We start from the raw sequence: 17772 nt of genomic DNA on the forward strand, positions 1-17772 counted from the left end.
CTGCCCTGTGCCAACAGTAGTACTGACTCCATTTTGGGCACTGGGGTTACACGGCTGATAAGAGACATGCAGTCAGGGTCCTTACGGAACTTACAGTGTCATAGGAGGGCCCAGCAGTCACAATATAAGTGCTATGTAACTACTATGACCTAACAGTACGAGCATCTATGGCAAAGTCAAACTGGGATGACAGGGAAGGTCTCTGAAGCCAATAGCTGAATGACAATTAACAGTTAACTAGACTAAGACAGGTGGGAGAGAGTATTCTGGCTCCAAGAATAGGTAGCAAAGGCCAGGAAACAAGAAGGCACGTTTAAGGGGGCAAAGGGAAGTTGAGGATAGCTGAAAACAATACGCTGTAGTGACAACAACACTGTAAGCCATGTCCAAAAAATCTAGTGGATATTTGTCACTAAAAACGACTAGACACTTAAAACCTTTTACATATGGGTCTCATATCAGTGTGCTTTGGCCCACTGCTCTCACTGGTCTGGAATATGGTCTAGAAGCAAGCCCCAGAGCACAGAAATCATGGAGGCCCGGAAGGGGGTAGTAGCAACGGACATGGAGCAAAGTGGATCTGAGCAACAGTCAGAGGCTAGAATCCTTAGGATGTAGACATAAAGGGGGCCAGGAGTCAAGGTCTATATCCAGCATTCCAGCTGAGACAGTTCAGTGGACAACAGTGCCCTCTGACGAGACAGGAACACAGGGACACTAAACAGAATAGCTGGAGACTTCCACTTGGAACAGGCTGAGTTTGAGACATCCTTGCAGGACATACAGAGACTGGTGCAGTAGGCAGTTAGCCACACAAATCTGATGCTCAGGAGAGACACATGGAATCGTGGGCATTTAGACAGTGACGGAGGCCAAGGGAAAACACACAATCACCCAGAGAGAACTTGGGAGAATGAGAAAAAAGGACTCCACGTACTGGAGGGCTGACGACACTTAAGTCAAGAGTTGAAGAGCCCATCTAAAATGATTCTGGGTCTCCCTAGAAGAAGTGATGGGAAAAAAAAACAAAACAAGACCTTGTAAAATCTACCACTTCCACGCCCTCCCTCTAAAAATTTCAAAATGTTTAAATGACTCTTTTGAGTAAAATCTCACTAATATAGTCCCAATAGTTGAAAATGTAATGGCTTATCCTTTACACTGCCCATGGTTCAAGAGTTTTGTGAACAAGATCTGAAGTTGACTAATGTTCTACTTTCCAAAATGAATTTATTTTCAAGTTTCTAAATGTCATTCACTCAATGAGCATTTACCGAGTGCCCCATGAAAATGCAGCATCAGGGAGATGAGGATCAGTAAGACACTCCTGACCCTTCAGGGCTCCACAATGAAATGGGAATGGATACAAAGAGAGAATATTGTAACATCAAGATGATCTGTCACTTGGAAGCCCTGAGGATCAGGGCTTCCTCTGCCAGTCTGAGAGGGGGTGTGCCAGGGGTGACACCGGAGCCCAGTCTTAAAAGATAAAAGTTATCCAAGCCAGGTGGAGCAAGGGAGAAAACAGCTGTCACAGGAGTATCATGAATACAAAGTGTGCAAGAAGTGGCGTGGTACAAGCAGAGAAATAACTAAAATTCATTACTGCTGCAGCGTACAGGGTAGACAGGGACAGGCAAAAGAGAAGCTCCAGACGTAAGCACAGTCCAGATCACAGAGAACTTTCTACACCATGCTAAGGAGGCAGAAGTTTATATACTTTAATTGATAGAGAACCCAGTGAAGATTTAAAGCAGATGTTCACTTTCAGTACTTAAGACATGATACTGGTGGTTTTATGGTTGATAGATTTGCAGGAGTCCAGGCTGGAGGTGGATACACCAAATACGAAGTCATGAGACTGCTGCACTAAGCCAGACATACAGGAGGACCAGAAAGAGATTGAGTGAAGGAAACAGCAAAGAGATAAATGGTACCACTTCTGGATGGATTAGAAGTGTGGAGAAAGAAAGGAGTCGAAGATAAATCCCAGGTTTCTACCCTGAGTGACTGGGGTGAAAAATGGTACACTCCACCGAACAGAAAATGCAGGAAGACTTTCCAGGTAAAAATGATGAGTTCAATTTTGGACACTCAGCAGAGGAGGTCAGCAAATACCCAGTCGCTCTCCAAACCCTTAACAACATGACTTTTCTTCAGAGCACTTATCACAATCCAAATCTTGTCTCCTTCCCCACTAGAAAGTAAGCCCCATGAATGCAGTGACCTTGTGGTATTCACACGAATCCTCAGTATGTGTGACTCTGCCTGGCATGCAGTTCATTCAAACTGGGATTTGTTGAACAAATTAGTGCATATGTGAAAGAAGAAATCGATGAGATTTTCCTCTAATGCTTTTTCCTAAGCTTGCCATTTTGAATAAAGAGCCATGCTGGAAGCAAGTGATCTTCTTCCCAGCCTCATCATTAGTACTCAGAGCTTTGACATTCCTCAATTAATCCAAAAGCCACATGAGTGTATCAAACTCTTAAACAAATTTACAGCACTGAAAAGTTACAATTTAAAATGGCACCCCAAATGCTAGGGATCATTTTTGTACCTCTTCTCATCTCACAGATATTTAGAATGCTAACTCAATTCTTCTATTTTCTCCCAAAGAAGGACATAGGCAGATTTATGAATTGGTTCAGGTAAAAGATATGCTGACAATTAAAAAAAACAATATGCGTAGGGAAGGAAAGAAAAACCACTCTCGGCAAGAGAAATATGAAAACTTGGCTATGATAGGCAAAACAGGAAGGCCTATTAAAGAATGTTTCCAGATACCTTCAACAAACTGTAGTGTAAAAATAATGCCCAAAAGGAGTTACAAATAGCAAAAAATAGACAATCAAAAACAATGCATGTTTATGGATCATCTGTTATATGCCCAGTATTCTGCTGGGCTGCAAAACACAGAGCAAGGAATAACATCACAGAATGGCCTCTAGATTTTACAACACAAGACCTAAAAAATAATTATTATCCTAAGTCATTTATATGTGCCTTTGAAAGGTATGAATTTTTCTATATACTGAATTTACCTCATTGTGTTCTGCTTAGGATAGAATTAAAATTAGTTTTCCTTAAGCCCGTAAAATATCAGACACCGTGACGAGACATCACGACCAGTAAGAAGTCACACAACTTGAAAGTCTCATATACTTCACAATGACGTATATTATGTATCACGCATGTACATTACATTCACGTACATAAATGTCTAACATGATACACGCAATGTATTATCTGCATGGTAGGTAAAAATTGAAGCAAACCTTTTCCTCCACTGTATTAACCATTAAGAACAATTTAAAAAGCACTGAGCTAAAAAAAATTTTTTTTAATTGAAAATTTAAAAGAATTTTACTTGGACTTCACTAGCATTAACACATCTGGGTGAGTCAGTCAGCCAATATAAATAATGGGTAAGAAGTAACACAAAAACTACAATTAGCCAAAGTCTTACTGTTACTGGAGGAGTCACAAAGAACCTTTACCGCACAGCTCCCACTCTCTGACCTGCCCATGACTAAATTTAAACCACTCGTGTAAGAACTCTTCTTTAAATAATGGAAAGAATAGCTCATGCATACTATTAAAGAAAATGAGCTTCTGGATAAAGAAACACAGAAGATGGAGAAAAATAAGGGCTGCATATAATATCACACTGCTAACTATAAATTCCAATTTCCTAATTCTCTCAGGCCATGTCGTTATTCTTTCAGTTTTAGAAGAGAAGAGATAGGCAGTTCTTCTAATTAAGCTCCCTCCCACTTGAAATTTTACTCTTGTAAAGCTCATTCTGTTTTCATGCTGGCCCGAGAAATTTGCTGACAATGAAATTTCCCACTTTAAATATTCAGCATGATTTTAAATAGGTTTCTTCAAATTACTCTTCAGTGGACCTTTAAAGCCACAATTGGAGAGATAAAGGTAATTAGAAATGGCAATATAAATGGAGCTGAATCTCTCAGATGTCCTCCAAAATATAACATACCCTGCTCTTACCCAGTTCCCCCTAGGATGTTGAACAGTTCTGACCATTTATCACTACACATCACTCAATGCATTTGCACATCACAAGATATATTTCTGCCATTCCAATTAGTCTCCCACTGTGTCACAGGAGATAGAATGTTAATCACAAGAGTAACAGCAGTTAAACTGAAATAGTGTACATGAAAAGGAAATACAAAATGACAAATGGAAAGACTCTTTTCAAGTCCTGACGGAGCCACTTAGTAGTGGTATGACCTTGGGCAAGTCCCTTAACCTTCTTTACCCAACTGTTGTGAAAACGGATTTAAATAATCACTTGAGAGCACTTGATAAGCTGAAAGCACTATACAAATATAAGGGAATACAATGATTACAGCTGCATGTATAACGGTTTAGAAATTGTTGGCCCAGAGCTTGGGAAGAATAATAATTGAGGCCTACATCAACCTAGGACTCACATCCTAAGAGAACTGAGTATCCACAGAAGCCAGGTGACAATCCCTTACTTGGAAGAAGTACTGCTTTTGTGGCCAATGAGAGACATCACAATGCTCAAGTGATTATTTACCTATGCATCAACTAGGTAAGTTTGTTAGGCAAATACAAGCCTGCAAGTGACACATTATGGCAAAAGACACAATTAAGGCAGATGGGAAATACAACAAAACTTAAAATTAGATCTTATTTATACCCTACTGCAATGAACAATTATTTGTTAATTAGACTCAGATCTTCAATTACAGGTGCTCAGAGATGAAGTGTTGGTAAAACCCTGGATCAGCCAAGAAATGTAGTAAATGTAGATTCAAATTCTTAAAAAAAAACTGAAACATCTTTTCATTTACATAGACCATTAATTACAACAAAAAGTCTACTGAGAAGAACTATAAATATTCTCACGAATGCAGTGTTCTACTTTTAAGCCTGGCAAGGAAAAACTTAAAGAAGTACATTAAGAGTTCTCCGATGCTGGAATGATATCTTAGAAAGATCACAGAGGCTTAACACTTTGTAGGTTAATTCAAAAGTCAATTAAGGTTCTGAGCCATCACTAATTTCAAGAATCCCAAAACCACAGGCCTAGCATAGTTAAAAAGGCACTCCAAAAATTTTCAAATCAACGTCAGGTCAATTAAACGCTCAAAAAACTCAATACTCACAGATAATGATCAGGATCAAACTTGGCCAGCTCAGCATCCAGGCGTTTCTGCCTTCGTTCAGGTGCAGGAGTGAAATCTGGATCCTTAATATCAATAACATCACTCAATTCATCCTAAGAACACTCAGAAAAGAAAGAATAATTGCTATCTCCTATTTTGTCATCGAAAAATCTAATTTTGCACGACAGGCCAAAACAAAGGAACAATCTGATCAGCAGGCCGTAATACTACCTGTGACATGTAGATTCAAATCCAGCAAATGTTTGTTAAACACCTACTGCTTCCCTGTTAGAAGTTTTCACATAAGTTATCTCATTTAATTCGTACAACAAAGTGATCAATATATAGAGACATAAACGTTCATCATAAATTTTTTTAATGTTGGGGCGCCTGGGTGGCGCAGTCGGTTAAGCGTCCGACTTCAGCCAGGTCACGATCTCGCGGTCTGTGAGTTCGAGCCCCGCGTCAGGCTCTGGGCTGATGGCTCGGAGCCTGGAGCCTGTTTCCGATTCTGTGTCTCCCTCTCTCTCTGCCCCTTCCCTGCTCATGCTCTGTCTCTCTCTGTCTCAAAAATAAATAAAAACATTTAAAAATATATATATATATATAAATTTTTTTAATGTATATTTAATCTTGAGAGAGAGACAGAGACAGAGCACGAGCGGAGGAGGGGCAGAGAGAGAGACACACAGAACCCACAGGAGGCTCCAGGCTCCGAACTGTCAGCACAGAGCCCGATGTAGGGCTCAAACGCACGAACCATGAGATCACAACCTGAGCCAAAGTCGGACACTTAACTGACTGAGCCACTCAGGCACCCCTGAACATTCATCATTAAAAAAACAAAAAACAAAAAACAAAAAAAAAAAAGCAAAAAACAGAATAACTCCCTGCAAGCAACAGGAACATTCAATTCTCCATCTCTTCCCCATTTACTCCTAGAGATTTTAAAGTTATTAACAGCATGTTTAAATACATTTCTAAATTTTTCTTTTAATGTTTATTTATTTTTGAGACAGAGGGAGACAGAGCGGGAGTGGGAGAGGGGCAGAGAGAGAGGGAGACACAGAATCTGAAACAAGCTCCAGGCTCTGAGCTGTCAGCACAGAGCCCAAAGCGGGGCTCGAACCCACAGACCGTGAGATCATGACCTGAGCTGTAGTCGCACCCTTAACTGACTGAGCCACCCAGGCGCCCCTAAATACATTTCTAGACTGGAAGATGGAGATGCTCCTGCCATGTTAGCAAACAGAACCTTAGATAACTTTTGTGTGCCCATAAATCTCTGCTCGACCAGAAATCCACTAGACCCAGTCAGCCAGTCTCCAGAAGCCAGGCCAACCCTGGGTGCTATGCTTACTTCCTGGTTCCCTCTTACCCCAAACAGGGTTGACTGTGTGGCCTTAGCCAATCAGACATTTCCTATCTTTCTTCCTTGTTATTCTTTATCCCATTAAAATTTTCTGCCTTTCACCCATTTTTCCAAGTCTCCCAGTGAAGACTGTTCACTTCCTAAAGCGTTAAATAAAGTCTGTTTGTATCACTGAAAACTGTCTTCTTTAATCACTTTTGAACATCTACATGCAGACTTTCCTTTTGTTTCTTCCTAAGGACTAACTCAGCTGGTCTCAAATAAGGATTTCCAAATAAAACTTACATATAAAACTGTGTGTGTTCTACTTTATGAACATATTTAAGAATTTTTAAGGGCAATTTTGATGCACATGACTTTCTATCTGCAAACTTAAAAATCTAATCCTAATTGATATTCAATTTTACCATAAAAGTCTTCACTGATGTATACACACACACTGATACAGAGCATGTTTCTTAGGTCAAATCCTACAGAAAATAGGTATAGTAGGAAAACTGTCTAGGAAACCATATAATCTTTTTTTATTATTATTAGAATTATGAAGCCAAAAAACCTCATACAATGCAAAATATCCCTATAGCGACATCTTTTTTTCAACCTCCTCATTCCAATTACTGACCACAAATGAGAAGTATAGAAACTTAAAGAACCTTAACTAAAAAGAAATCCAGGGAAATTACTCGAGAGAGTCATGGAGGGAAACTGAAAACAGACTGGCAAATGGAATGACAGGTTAGTGCCTAATAATCAAGCTTAAAGTCGAGAGCCATGAGGCAACCTCACCACAAAGAAATGAGCTACAATAAGCTAAAGGAGCCAAGGAGACACTAAGATAAACACTCCCCACACAATCCAAATTTTTGCATTGAAAAAAAAAAAATTCTCTCATTCCTATCACAATCCACTTAGCTCAAGTAATATCAACAACATTTAACCTAAGCACATTCTAATACAATGAAAGGGCCCAGAAAACTTTTTGGATGTCACATCCAGAATACGTTAATACTTCTAACTACAAACATTCCAGGCAAAAACCAGATTCTTGGCTGTCCCCAAATAAAATTTTGCATTCCAAAAGTTCCCTTACAATTCACTTTTGGGAGATTAAGAATATATTTCCCTATAGAAATACTATTAAAACCAGTATTTATGTGCTCATGGTAACCCACAAGTTTATTCCACTTATAATAAACTTTAAATAGAGTACTCTCCATTCAAAGGGCATACAACCCTGTGGCAATGTTTCCATGAAAAAATGCTTTCAGAGTTCCATTGCAACCCACCACAAACATCTCTTCCCCCAAGCAGGACAATCTGGACTCTTCCCCTCTTCCTCACCTGCCTGAAATGAAGTCCTCCAGGCACATAGCCAGAAAAGGTGCTGACCGTAGGCCTTGGGAGGAGAGGTCGAGTTGTACTGGGCCCACTGGACTCATGTCAGCCAGATGGCTACCATGAGAGCCGTTTCCTGCCCATAGACCCCAAGTCCTTCTTCCCAGCACCCTTAAGTCACACATTTGGTTCCCTACTAGCCCCAAGGAGTTCCTTGCACATACATACATGTACTCATTCACTCACTCACTCACTCACTTCTGAAAGCAGCCCAATGAAGCAGAAAAAATGTGAATCTGTAGTCAGATAAACTGAAATTAAAACCCAGCTCCAGGGGCGCCTGGGTGGCTCAGTCGGTTAAGCGTCCAATTTCAGCTGAGGTCATGGTCTTGCAGTTCTTCCGTTTGAGCCCTGTGTCAGGGTCAGACCCCAGAGTCTGCTTCAGATTCTGCGTCTCCCTCTTTCTCTGCCCCTCCTCCACTCACGCTCTGTCTCTCTCTCTCTCAAAACTAAAAATAAACATTAAAAAATTAAAAAAAAAATAAACACCTCAGCTCCAGTCTAACTGTGCATCCTCCCTGAATCTTACCCTCCCTTCTGTGAACGAGTCTAGTGACACCTCCACCGTGAGGCTGGGGACTAGTTTCCCCTTGCTGCTATAACAAATTACTACAAACTTAGTGCCTTAACACAACACAAATATATTCTCTTATAGGTGTGGAGCTCCCAAGTCCAGAGTCAGTCTCACTGGGCTAAAATGAAGGAAAGGCAAAGCTGGTTCCTTCTCAAGGTTCTAAGGGAGAATCGGTTGCTTTGCCTCTTTCATCTTGGAGGGTAGCTTCCTCATTTCTTGGCAAGTGTATTAAAAAAATGTCCCATGACAATGCCCTTCCTCCCTCGGCTTCCATCATCATGTGGCCTTCTCTCTTTTCACTTTGACTGTCTTACCTCCTTCTTATAAAGGCCCTGTGATTAGATAGGACTCACCTGGATAATGCCGGATAATCTCCCCATCACAAGATCCTTAACTTAATTGTACGTGCAAAGTCCCTTCTGCCACATAATGCAATATGTTCACATGTTCCAGGGACTGGCACACACAGACATGCCAGGGAATGGGGAGGGAAGGAGCATCATTCTGTCTACCACAGGCTGTTATGAGGATTAAATGAAATAATACGAGTAAAGCATCAAGTACAAGGCTTAATACATTCAATAATTAGCTTCTTTCCTCTGTGTCTCCCTATTCCATGCTGTTCCCTGCACTCACTGTCCAACTTCCTACTGGGAATACCTGTCCTCCTTCCCCTTCCACGTCCTCACTTGCCAGTAGCAATAAAAAGAGAAAAATAGGGATTAAAATGTGCTGCTTCATTACTTCACCTGAACCAGATATAAGGTCACAAATGGGGTAGAATCTGGGAATTTCTGTAGGTAACTACATTTCAGAGGATAAACGGACTAAGGAAACCACGGGCATTTCAAAATACTAATTGCACTGAGAATAAACCCAGACTTTCCCCACAGCTCTGCACAATCTAGCCCCTGTCCTATACTTCACGCCCACCTCCTACCTTCCTCTTCTGGCTCAAATCCCCCAAGCCACATATCAGGCTTCCTTCCCTTTCTAAAACCCTGAGACTTTGCATTTACAATACACTTCTCACCATTCAAGACTCAGTGCAAATGTCGCTCCTCAAAGGGGCCTTCTCTGGGCATCCTTACCAAAGGAATACCCCACAGTCTCCCACATTACCCCAACCGTTCCTTCACTTGTCACTATCTGAAATTCTCTAGTTTATTTGTTGTTTACAGGATTACGGACTAGCTTCCCACTAGAAGATTCCATGAGGACAGGAGTCTGGTCAATATTTTTCCTCACTGTATCCCTGGCACTGTTCCTGGCCTTCAGTATTAAATCATTCATTCAGCAAATACTGTATGAGGGGCTGCCTGGGGTGCTAGAGATCCAGAAATAAATATACGCACCAGGTCTCTGCTCTCATGAGAGTAAGAATTAGACAGTAAGAATGCAGCTGTCCTTCCTCTCTCCCTCCTCTCCCCTCTTGCTTCCAGACTCAGGGCCTCCACATGTAGCTATGCAGTCTGTACCCCAAAGAACACGAACATCCCCAGCAGTACAAGTCCCACCAGGCTCGTCCTACGCACGGTCATACACAGTGGCCCTGTTCAAACCGGACTCTCAAGAGGAACCGAAAGGAACTACAAAGCCAAGTTAGCGTGGGGGAAGAGAAATCCATCTAGGGCATCAACCAACCAAAGGTAGAAAGATAGGAAGATGGGAAATGTTCGGCCATACCAGAACAGTGGTGATTCTGCTACGGCCACTGTCAGTCGAACCATTTAAAGTGGGCATTGCCGGGGCGCCTGGGTGGCGCAGTCGGTTAAGCGTCCGGCTTCAGCCAGGTCACGATCTCGCGGTCCGTGAGTTCGAGCCCCGCGTCAGGCTCTGGGCTGATGGCTCGGAGCCTGGAGCCTGTTTCCGATTCTGTGTCTCCCTCTCTCTCTGCCCCTCCCCCGTTCATGCTCTGTCTCTCTCTGTCCCAAAAATAAATAAAAAACGTTGAAAAAAAAAAAAAATTTAAAGTGGGCATTGCCAAGAAAAGGTCATGCAGGATGAAAATCAGGCTTATGTTAAATTTTGGCATCACTATGGCAGAGACCCTCCAGGGAGAAAATGAACTGTGTGCACATCTGGCCAGTAGGCCTCCTGGAGACAACAGCCTTGGGTCCCTGGTGCAGCTGCGGGAAGGAAAAGGGCCGGCGAGCCAGCGTCCTGTGGCTGCTGGCAGCGGCGGTGCCGGGAGCTTGCTGGGTTGGCGCCCAGAGACTCTGGGATGGTTGCTCCTGGCAGCCCCCACCGCCTGACGCCGGTTGTGAGGCCCTGACTTTGAGCAGCCGGGGCAGTTTTCCAAAGGCGCCCTGGCGGCTGGCAGCGGTTTTGAAAGGAAAGAAAAAAAGGGATGGGGAGGGGAGAGATACGTTAAAAAGAATGTTTCAGCAAATAGCACTTCTTTTTTCTTCTCATTATCAGTATGAAATATGGAAGTTTCTATGCATATGCCGTGTACATGGTCGGAGGGGAAAAAAACATCGACTATAAATCCCACCCCCCATGAAGGATTAAATTATTCGATTAAGAGCAGATACCTGGGTCTTGGAATTACGAATCATGTTTCCTTTCTTTGTTATATTTTTATAATGAATATATATCGCTTTTATCATCAAAGAAAATAAACCTATTTTTCACTTAAGCGGGGGAAAAAAGAGACTGTGGAAAAACTAGTAAAATACGAGCCATCAACAAAACTTCATGAATATTTTCTCACCCAAAGGCAGAATGAGAGAAAGTCTAAACTTGTGAGAAAACATTCTTTGAGAAAATGCTGACGTTTCTTAAGTCCATCACTTGAAAACAGAAGAGATGTTCTCAAAGGTATTTAGGCAGTAATCATTCCAGCTTCTTCTCATTGCTTCACTAGCAGAAAGACACCCACACCACTAACCTTAGTCAAATGATCACTCAGTTTTTAAGCACAGGGTAGTGGTGTCATACACAGAGCAGTCATGAATGCAGAACAACTCTGCGAGGAACACCAATTATGTGAGATTTGGGGGCCACTATCGCACAAAACACACCTACGTTAATACCCCAGAGAGGGTGTCCTTTGGTTCACAGAGGATTTTTGAAAGTTTTCATTCCTTAATGGTCATGAAGAATACCACAAACTTCTAGTTTTATTCATTAGAACATATAATCTTGAGGGGAGGGTGGAGGAGAGGAGAAAATGGGTGATGGGCGTTGAGGAGGGCACTTGTTGGGATGAGCAATGGGCGTCGTACGTAAGCGATGAGTCACGGGAATCTACCCCCAAAACCAAGAGCACACTTTACGCAGTGTATGTTAGCCAATTTGACAATAAATTATATTTAAAAAAAAAATCATTCAATAAAAAAATATATGTATATCATTTTGAAAAACCACTACCTACATCTACTGGTTTGTCCACTGGTAAAAGGTGCACAAGTAACAGCAACGATGCCAGGATGGAACAGATAGACACGAGAGCCCCGCACAGTGCCTGGCACAGGGACATAGTCAGTAGCTGTTGGCTGTTGATGCACAGACAGGGAAGTCCAGTACCTGTTTACTCAAGTCCCCCTAGAGAGGAGTGAACTTCAGCATTCAGACTTTTTAAAGAATTTAGAAAAGTTAACTGGTACACACCCATTACATATTTTATTTAACCCCCTCTAAATCTGGGGCAGCACCCTGTATTCAAATGCATTACTATTTCTCTGGCAAAATCTGTCAATATGCACACTAAGCGGGATTTAAGAAACTAATAAAAGACTCACATCGGTGGGGCTCCTGGGTGGCTCAGTGGGTTAAGGGGCTGACTTGACTTTGGCTCAGCTCATGATCTCACAACTCGTGGGTTCAAGCCCCCGCATCAGACTCTGCACTTACGGTGCAGACTCTGCTTCCAATCCTCTGTCTCCCTCTTTCTGCCCCTCCTGTTCCCCCTCTCCGCTCAAAAATAAATGTTAAAAAAAATAATAATAAAGACATCGATTCAGATCAGGTTTTGTCACAAAACTAAACACACAAAAATGTTTACTTTGAGAACTTTCTGTTACCCCGTTACTACAGACATGGGTTATAAGCCTGCACCACTAGTTACCAGTTACATCACCCCTCAGGGTTGGTTCACATCCGTGGCTCTCTTTTTTTCCTCTGTCGAAGAAAATATGCATTCAAACAGCTTAGAACAGCAATGCTCATTCAGTTAAAATTTGAACATTTTAATGACTTTAGATCATCAAGCTAAAGGCTCGAGAATCATGAACATCAAATTCAGTGTTTCATTTCTGAAGGGAAACAGAATGATGTAATCAGGAGCTCTAACTATGCTGACATTTATTTTTAAAGCTGGGTGATAGGTGCCCAGAGATTTGGTGCCTTAGTTAAGACATTCAGAAAGACACAGAGAATATTTCATAACATTTTTTAAAATAAATCTAAATTACTTATTGAACATTTCCAACAGATACAAGGACTTGGGACCTAAAGGACTTGGCCTAGGCTTACATTATGGCATTCCAGCATCTTCTCAGCAACCTGGCAGAAATCCCTTGAAATGCTCTCCCCTCAACGGCAGCAGCAAGAAACCAAGTTCCGTCGCCTCAGAAATGATGATCCATCTGAATGTACAATCTGTACTTGGCCTGCTTGACTTGTATTAGCATTCATTTAGAGCTTCACACAGGTAAACCCCAAGTGATGGACCACAAAGTAGCTCTCAGCTAAACAGGTGAGGTCCATTCACTGTAGTTAGCGCTGTAGACAAAATGGACTCTAACTACCTCAGAGATGACCAGAAAATGTGGTTAGGGAGAGAGACTATGGAGAGACCGTAATTCAGGGAAAAAAGCATATAAGGGTTTTGAAGGGAGTATCTAATCAGCATTATTTGCTCAAGTAAATCCCAATTTTGTTCTCTTCAAAGAGTCTGGAGAGCATTTTATATTTTTCATGGGCAGAAGTCTTTCTAGCATCCTATTCTTTTTCAAAGAGTTTTTATAATGCAGCATCTCCTAAGTTTTCTAAATGTTATTACAAAGTAGATGAGTAAATTTATCCCTATTTGATAAAGAGGAGACAAAACTTGTTTATGATCAAATAACTGGCCTATCACCCCAAATCTAAGCAGCAGAAGTGGGACTAAAACATAGGTAAACCCTTCTTTAGTAAATTCAAATATGTCTTACTATAATAAACTACAGTCTAAAGAGATTTCATGTCCTCTGCCCAGATAGGGATTGAAAAAAAAAAAGTTGTCTGTTACGATTTCTTTCATTCAAAATTCAAACAAAACAAAATGAAACAAAACTCCAAGCTAATGGTTCAGAAATACTTTCCATCATATAACATTCTAGGGAGGCATTTTCTATAAAACAACACAGGTACAAAATAGTTCAAAATCTCTCCTCTCCATTTCATTCTCCCCCCATAAACTAAAATAAAGCAGAATTCCCTATGTTTTTTGAGGAAGAGAGACTGATGTCATTCCTTTTTAGCCTAAGTGACAAACGATTGGGTTCTAACAAGAGATTACATTCAACCCCCACCAAGAGTAAACAGACACAAGTGCCTACTGTACACCAAGAACTAAACAATTCGATCAAAAGACACAAATTCATTCTCACTGGGAACATTCTCTCTCATTTATATGTATAAAACATCATGTAATCATTTTCATCTTTCAGAAGTGTAACACAAAGATTTGCAGTTAAGTATGAGGAAAGAGGAGTTCCGTTTTGTGTTTTGGAAACTTCATGTCTAGAATACTGAATGAAGTGGAGAAAAAAGAAAGTAACAGGACATCTGACATCTGTAAGCACAGTGTGACTGGGCAGAACCACCAATGCAATGGAAAGGAACAAACGTGTGTAATCACTACAGAGAAGCAGCTGTGACTTGTGCTCTGAATACATCACCTCCTATAATCTTCATTAAAGATCTCCAAGTAGGAGCAGAACTGAAATTAAAATATCAAAATGGTAAAACCCTATACAACAAGGTCTTTTAGAAAGAAACCGTACCTGTAACCGCTGAAACACTCCGGATCGTAAATTTCCAAATCCATAGTGGTACTGTGGATTCAGAGCACTTTCTGATACCTCTTCATAGGGGACCTGTTCAATTTCCCAATCAAACTCTTCATCCTCAGCTTCTACTCCTCCCTCAGAAACTTCAGAAGCACCTGAATGTGTTAAATATTAATTTATTCAAGTACGGGGTTTCCTAGGTACAACTTGGAGGGGAAAAAGTATACAAAATGCCTGCCCACATGCACTGAAAGGTATGTAAAAGAATATACATAGCCTCATTATTTGTAAAATTTTAAAGTTTAATTTTGAGAGACAGAGGGAGAGGGCACGGGAACAAGCGGGGGAGGAGCAGAGAGGGAGGAGACACAGAATCTGAAGCAAGCTCCATGCTCCCCGTTGTCAGCACAGAGCCCAACGTGGGGCTCCAACCCACGAATCGTGAGATCATGACCTGAGCCATCATCAGATGTTTAACCAAATGAGCCACTAGGTGCCCCAACCCCACTATTTTTATAGCTTCCCCCCCAAAAAAGGAACCAATCCGAAGGCCCTCAAGAGTCAGATGTATAAATAGTAAATGCAATGAAAGCAAACAAACCTCAGCTATAGATGGAAAAACCTCAGAAAAATATTAAGTGAAAGAAGCCATACAAAAAAGAACACACACTGCCTGAGTTATATACACAATTCAAAAACAGGCAAAACTGAAGGTAGCAGTAACACTGCAGAGGGAGGAAGAAGGGACCAGGAGGAGGCACAGGGTAGGATTCCAGGGTATTGGAAACATTCCATTTCTTGACCTAGGCAGTATTCATTTTATGTAACTCATTGGATTTATAAACTTTTGATCAAAGCTCAAGAGGCCATTACTTTGCAAAAGACAGAGATGCTGTTTTAACTGGTCCAAAAATGTGACCGACACACTGAGTCAGTAATGTGTTTTTTGTCTTTATATGTCACCAGGGCACCTGGGTGACTCAGTTGGTAAAGCGTCCAACTTCCGCTAAGGTCATGATTGATCTTGCAGTTCACAAGTTTGAACTTTGTGTTGGGCTCTGGCTGACAACTTGAAGCCTGGAGCTTGCTTCGAATTCTGTGTCTCCCTCTTTCTCTCTGCCTGAACCCCACTCATGTTCTCTCTCTCTCTCTCTCTCAAAGATAAATAAATGTTTAATAAATAAATAAATAATAAATAAAATTATATGTCACCAAATGAGCTAGTTTTATTTTCATGTGATGTCCTTATCCTGTCACCTGAAGGATTTTCTCCCATTTCCTATTTGCTATATCCCTCTTCCCCCAGAAACACAAAGCACTCCAAATTTTCTGTTTATCTTTATTTCTTCTTAACTACAATAAACATACCTATTTCTTCCACAAGTGGTTTGGCAGTCCTGGATTTTCTTGGTGCCAGAAGAGCGGTTAACATGTTCAGTCCCTCAAAATGCTGGCCAGGAGTTTCTTTCGGCAATCGAATGGTAAAAATTCCTTAAAGATAAATTTGTTTTATACTTAGCTCTATTAAAAAAATCAAAGACTTCACACAAATACATCCAAGAAATATGTATTCCTATTTCATAGGGCTCCAAAATTATGCCCTTGTTATATAGTGAATAAAAATCAGGATAGAAAAAGGCTTGGGCCCCTGGGTGGCTCAGTAGGTTAAGTGTCTGACTTCAGCTCAGGTCATGATCTCGCGGTTCGTGAGTTCAAGCCCCACATTTGGCTCTGTGCTGACAGTTCAGAACCTGGAGCCTACTTCAGGTTCTGTGTCTCCCTCTCTCTCTGCCCCTCCCCTGCTCCCGCTCTGTTTCTCACTCAAAAATAAAATAAATATAAAAAAAAAAAAAAAAAACCTTGGAAAAAAAAAGAAAAAGGCTCAAATAGGGTTTTTCAGAATCACTGATTCAGCTGTCACCTGTATCAGAAATTAATCTTCTAAAGCTGCAAAATGCTTTAGTCTTACACAGTATCCCCTTAACCTACTGATAATATTAAAAGTCCAAGCCAAAACCTCTAAAACTCAATGACCTGAGAAGGCAGTAGCTTAGAATTGGCCCATAGCTACTTATAAGATTTATTTCTGAACTAGGAAAGAAAAATCAAGATATCTAATCCAATGAATAGCAGCAATTTCAAAAATTCACAAAATCTTAAAGCAATTATAGCTTAAAAAGTTATCTGAGATCTCAAGAGACATATCCCCAAAGTCTAAGACAGACTCAAATTCTACCTATGTACTTCTTTCCTTTCCCTGACTAGGTTTATCACTTCATTGAGGCTACCCCATAGACTTCTTACATTATTTACTACTGTGAATTTAAAATATTTTTTTACCTTTTTCATTGCACTTAAACATATTTTAATACAGTTGACGCTTGAACAAAATGGAGCTTAGGGATGTGAACCCCCACCCAGTCAAAAATCTGTTTAACTTTTGACTCCCCCAAAAGCTAACTATGAATAGTCTACTGTTGATTAGAAGCCGTATCAATAACATAAACTGTTGATTAACACATATTCTGTATATTGTATGTATTAAATGCTGTGCCCTTACACTAAAGAGAAAAGAAAATGTTGTTAAAAAAAATCGTACGGAAAATACATTTATAATACCGTATCAAAAAAAAATCCGCATATAAGTGGATCTGCACAGTTCAAACCCACGCTGTATGAAAGTCAAGTATATATCAAAAACAACTCAATCCAAACCCACATGTACAGCTTCCTAAATCCCTGGGTACTTTTGAAATTTAATAAATTTGTTTCAGTATGCAACTTCCCTGCAATTAAAAGCACACTTACTACCTAGAAAGGCAGTTTCATATTTCATTATCACATTAATTACATTGTATTATGGATTATAACTTTGTCATTTAACTTTCATGCCATCCTTCCTCTCTTACCCTAGTTTACTGAGGTCAAGAAATATTCACTTAATAAATTACACAAGACTATACAGGATATTCTTATTCCAGATCCACTGATAAAGAAAAATCCAGAGGCATCTACAAAAGGAAAATAAATGGTTTCGACACTAGCTAAACTGAAGGGCTTATCAATCTTGAGAAGAAAATGCAGTCGGCCTTTAATTGCCACCTTTGAACAGTTTCTCACTTACCTGTTATTAAGTTTTAACTTTAAAAAGTATAAAAGAAAAATTTGATTTGCAGCTTCCAAAAATCATCCACATCTTTTCTCATATAATCTAACTTTTAAAAAAAGTTTATTTATTATTGGGCGGGGGAGAGGCAGAGAGAGAGGGAG

The 17772-nt window shown here is 40.6% G+C and overlaps 2 protein-coding genes across 3 annotated transcripts in view; one reads left to right on the forward strand and one right to left on the reverse strand.

Annotated features, from left to right (window-relative positions):
* The window catches only part of PPP4R2 (protein phosphatase 4 regulatory subunit 2), a 411406-nt gene that overhangs the window by 191715 nt on the left and 201919 nt on the right, over positions 1-17772 (forward strand). The gene's annotated exons all lie outside the window — the stretch shown is intronic.
* The window catches only part of SHQ1 (SHQ1, H/ACA ribonucleoprotein assembly factor), a 110898-nt gene that overhangs the window by 87703 nt on the left and 5423 nt on the right, over positions 1-17772 (reverse strand). For both annotated transcript variants that reach the window (XM_049640883.1, XM_049640884.1), the window contains exons 3-5: positions 15871-15993; positions 14497-14657; positions 5163-5275 (exon numbers count right to left, since the gene is read on the reverse strand). In XM_049640883.1, the coding sequence (XP_049496840.1) occupies positions 5163-5275; positions 14497-14657; positions 15871-15993 (397 nt within the window). The remainder of the gene's footprint in view (positions 1-5162; positions 5276-14496; positions 14658-15870; positions 15994-17772) is intronic.

This window comes from Panthera uncia, chromosome A2 (assembly GCF_023721935.1).
Source record: "Panthera uncia isolate 11264 chromosome A2, Puncia_PCG_1.0, whole genome shotgun sequence".
NCBI lineage: Eukaryota > Metazoa > Chordata > Mammalia > Carnivora > Felidae > Panthera > Panthera uncia.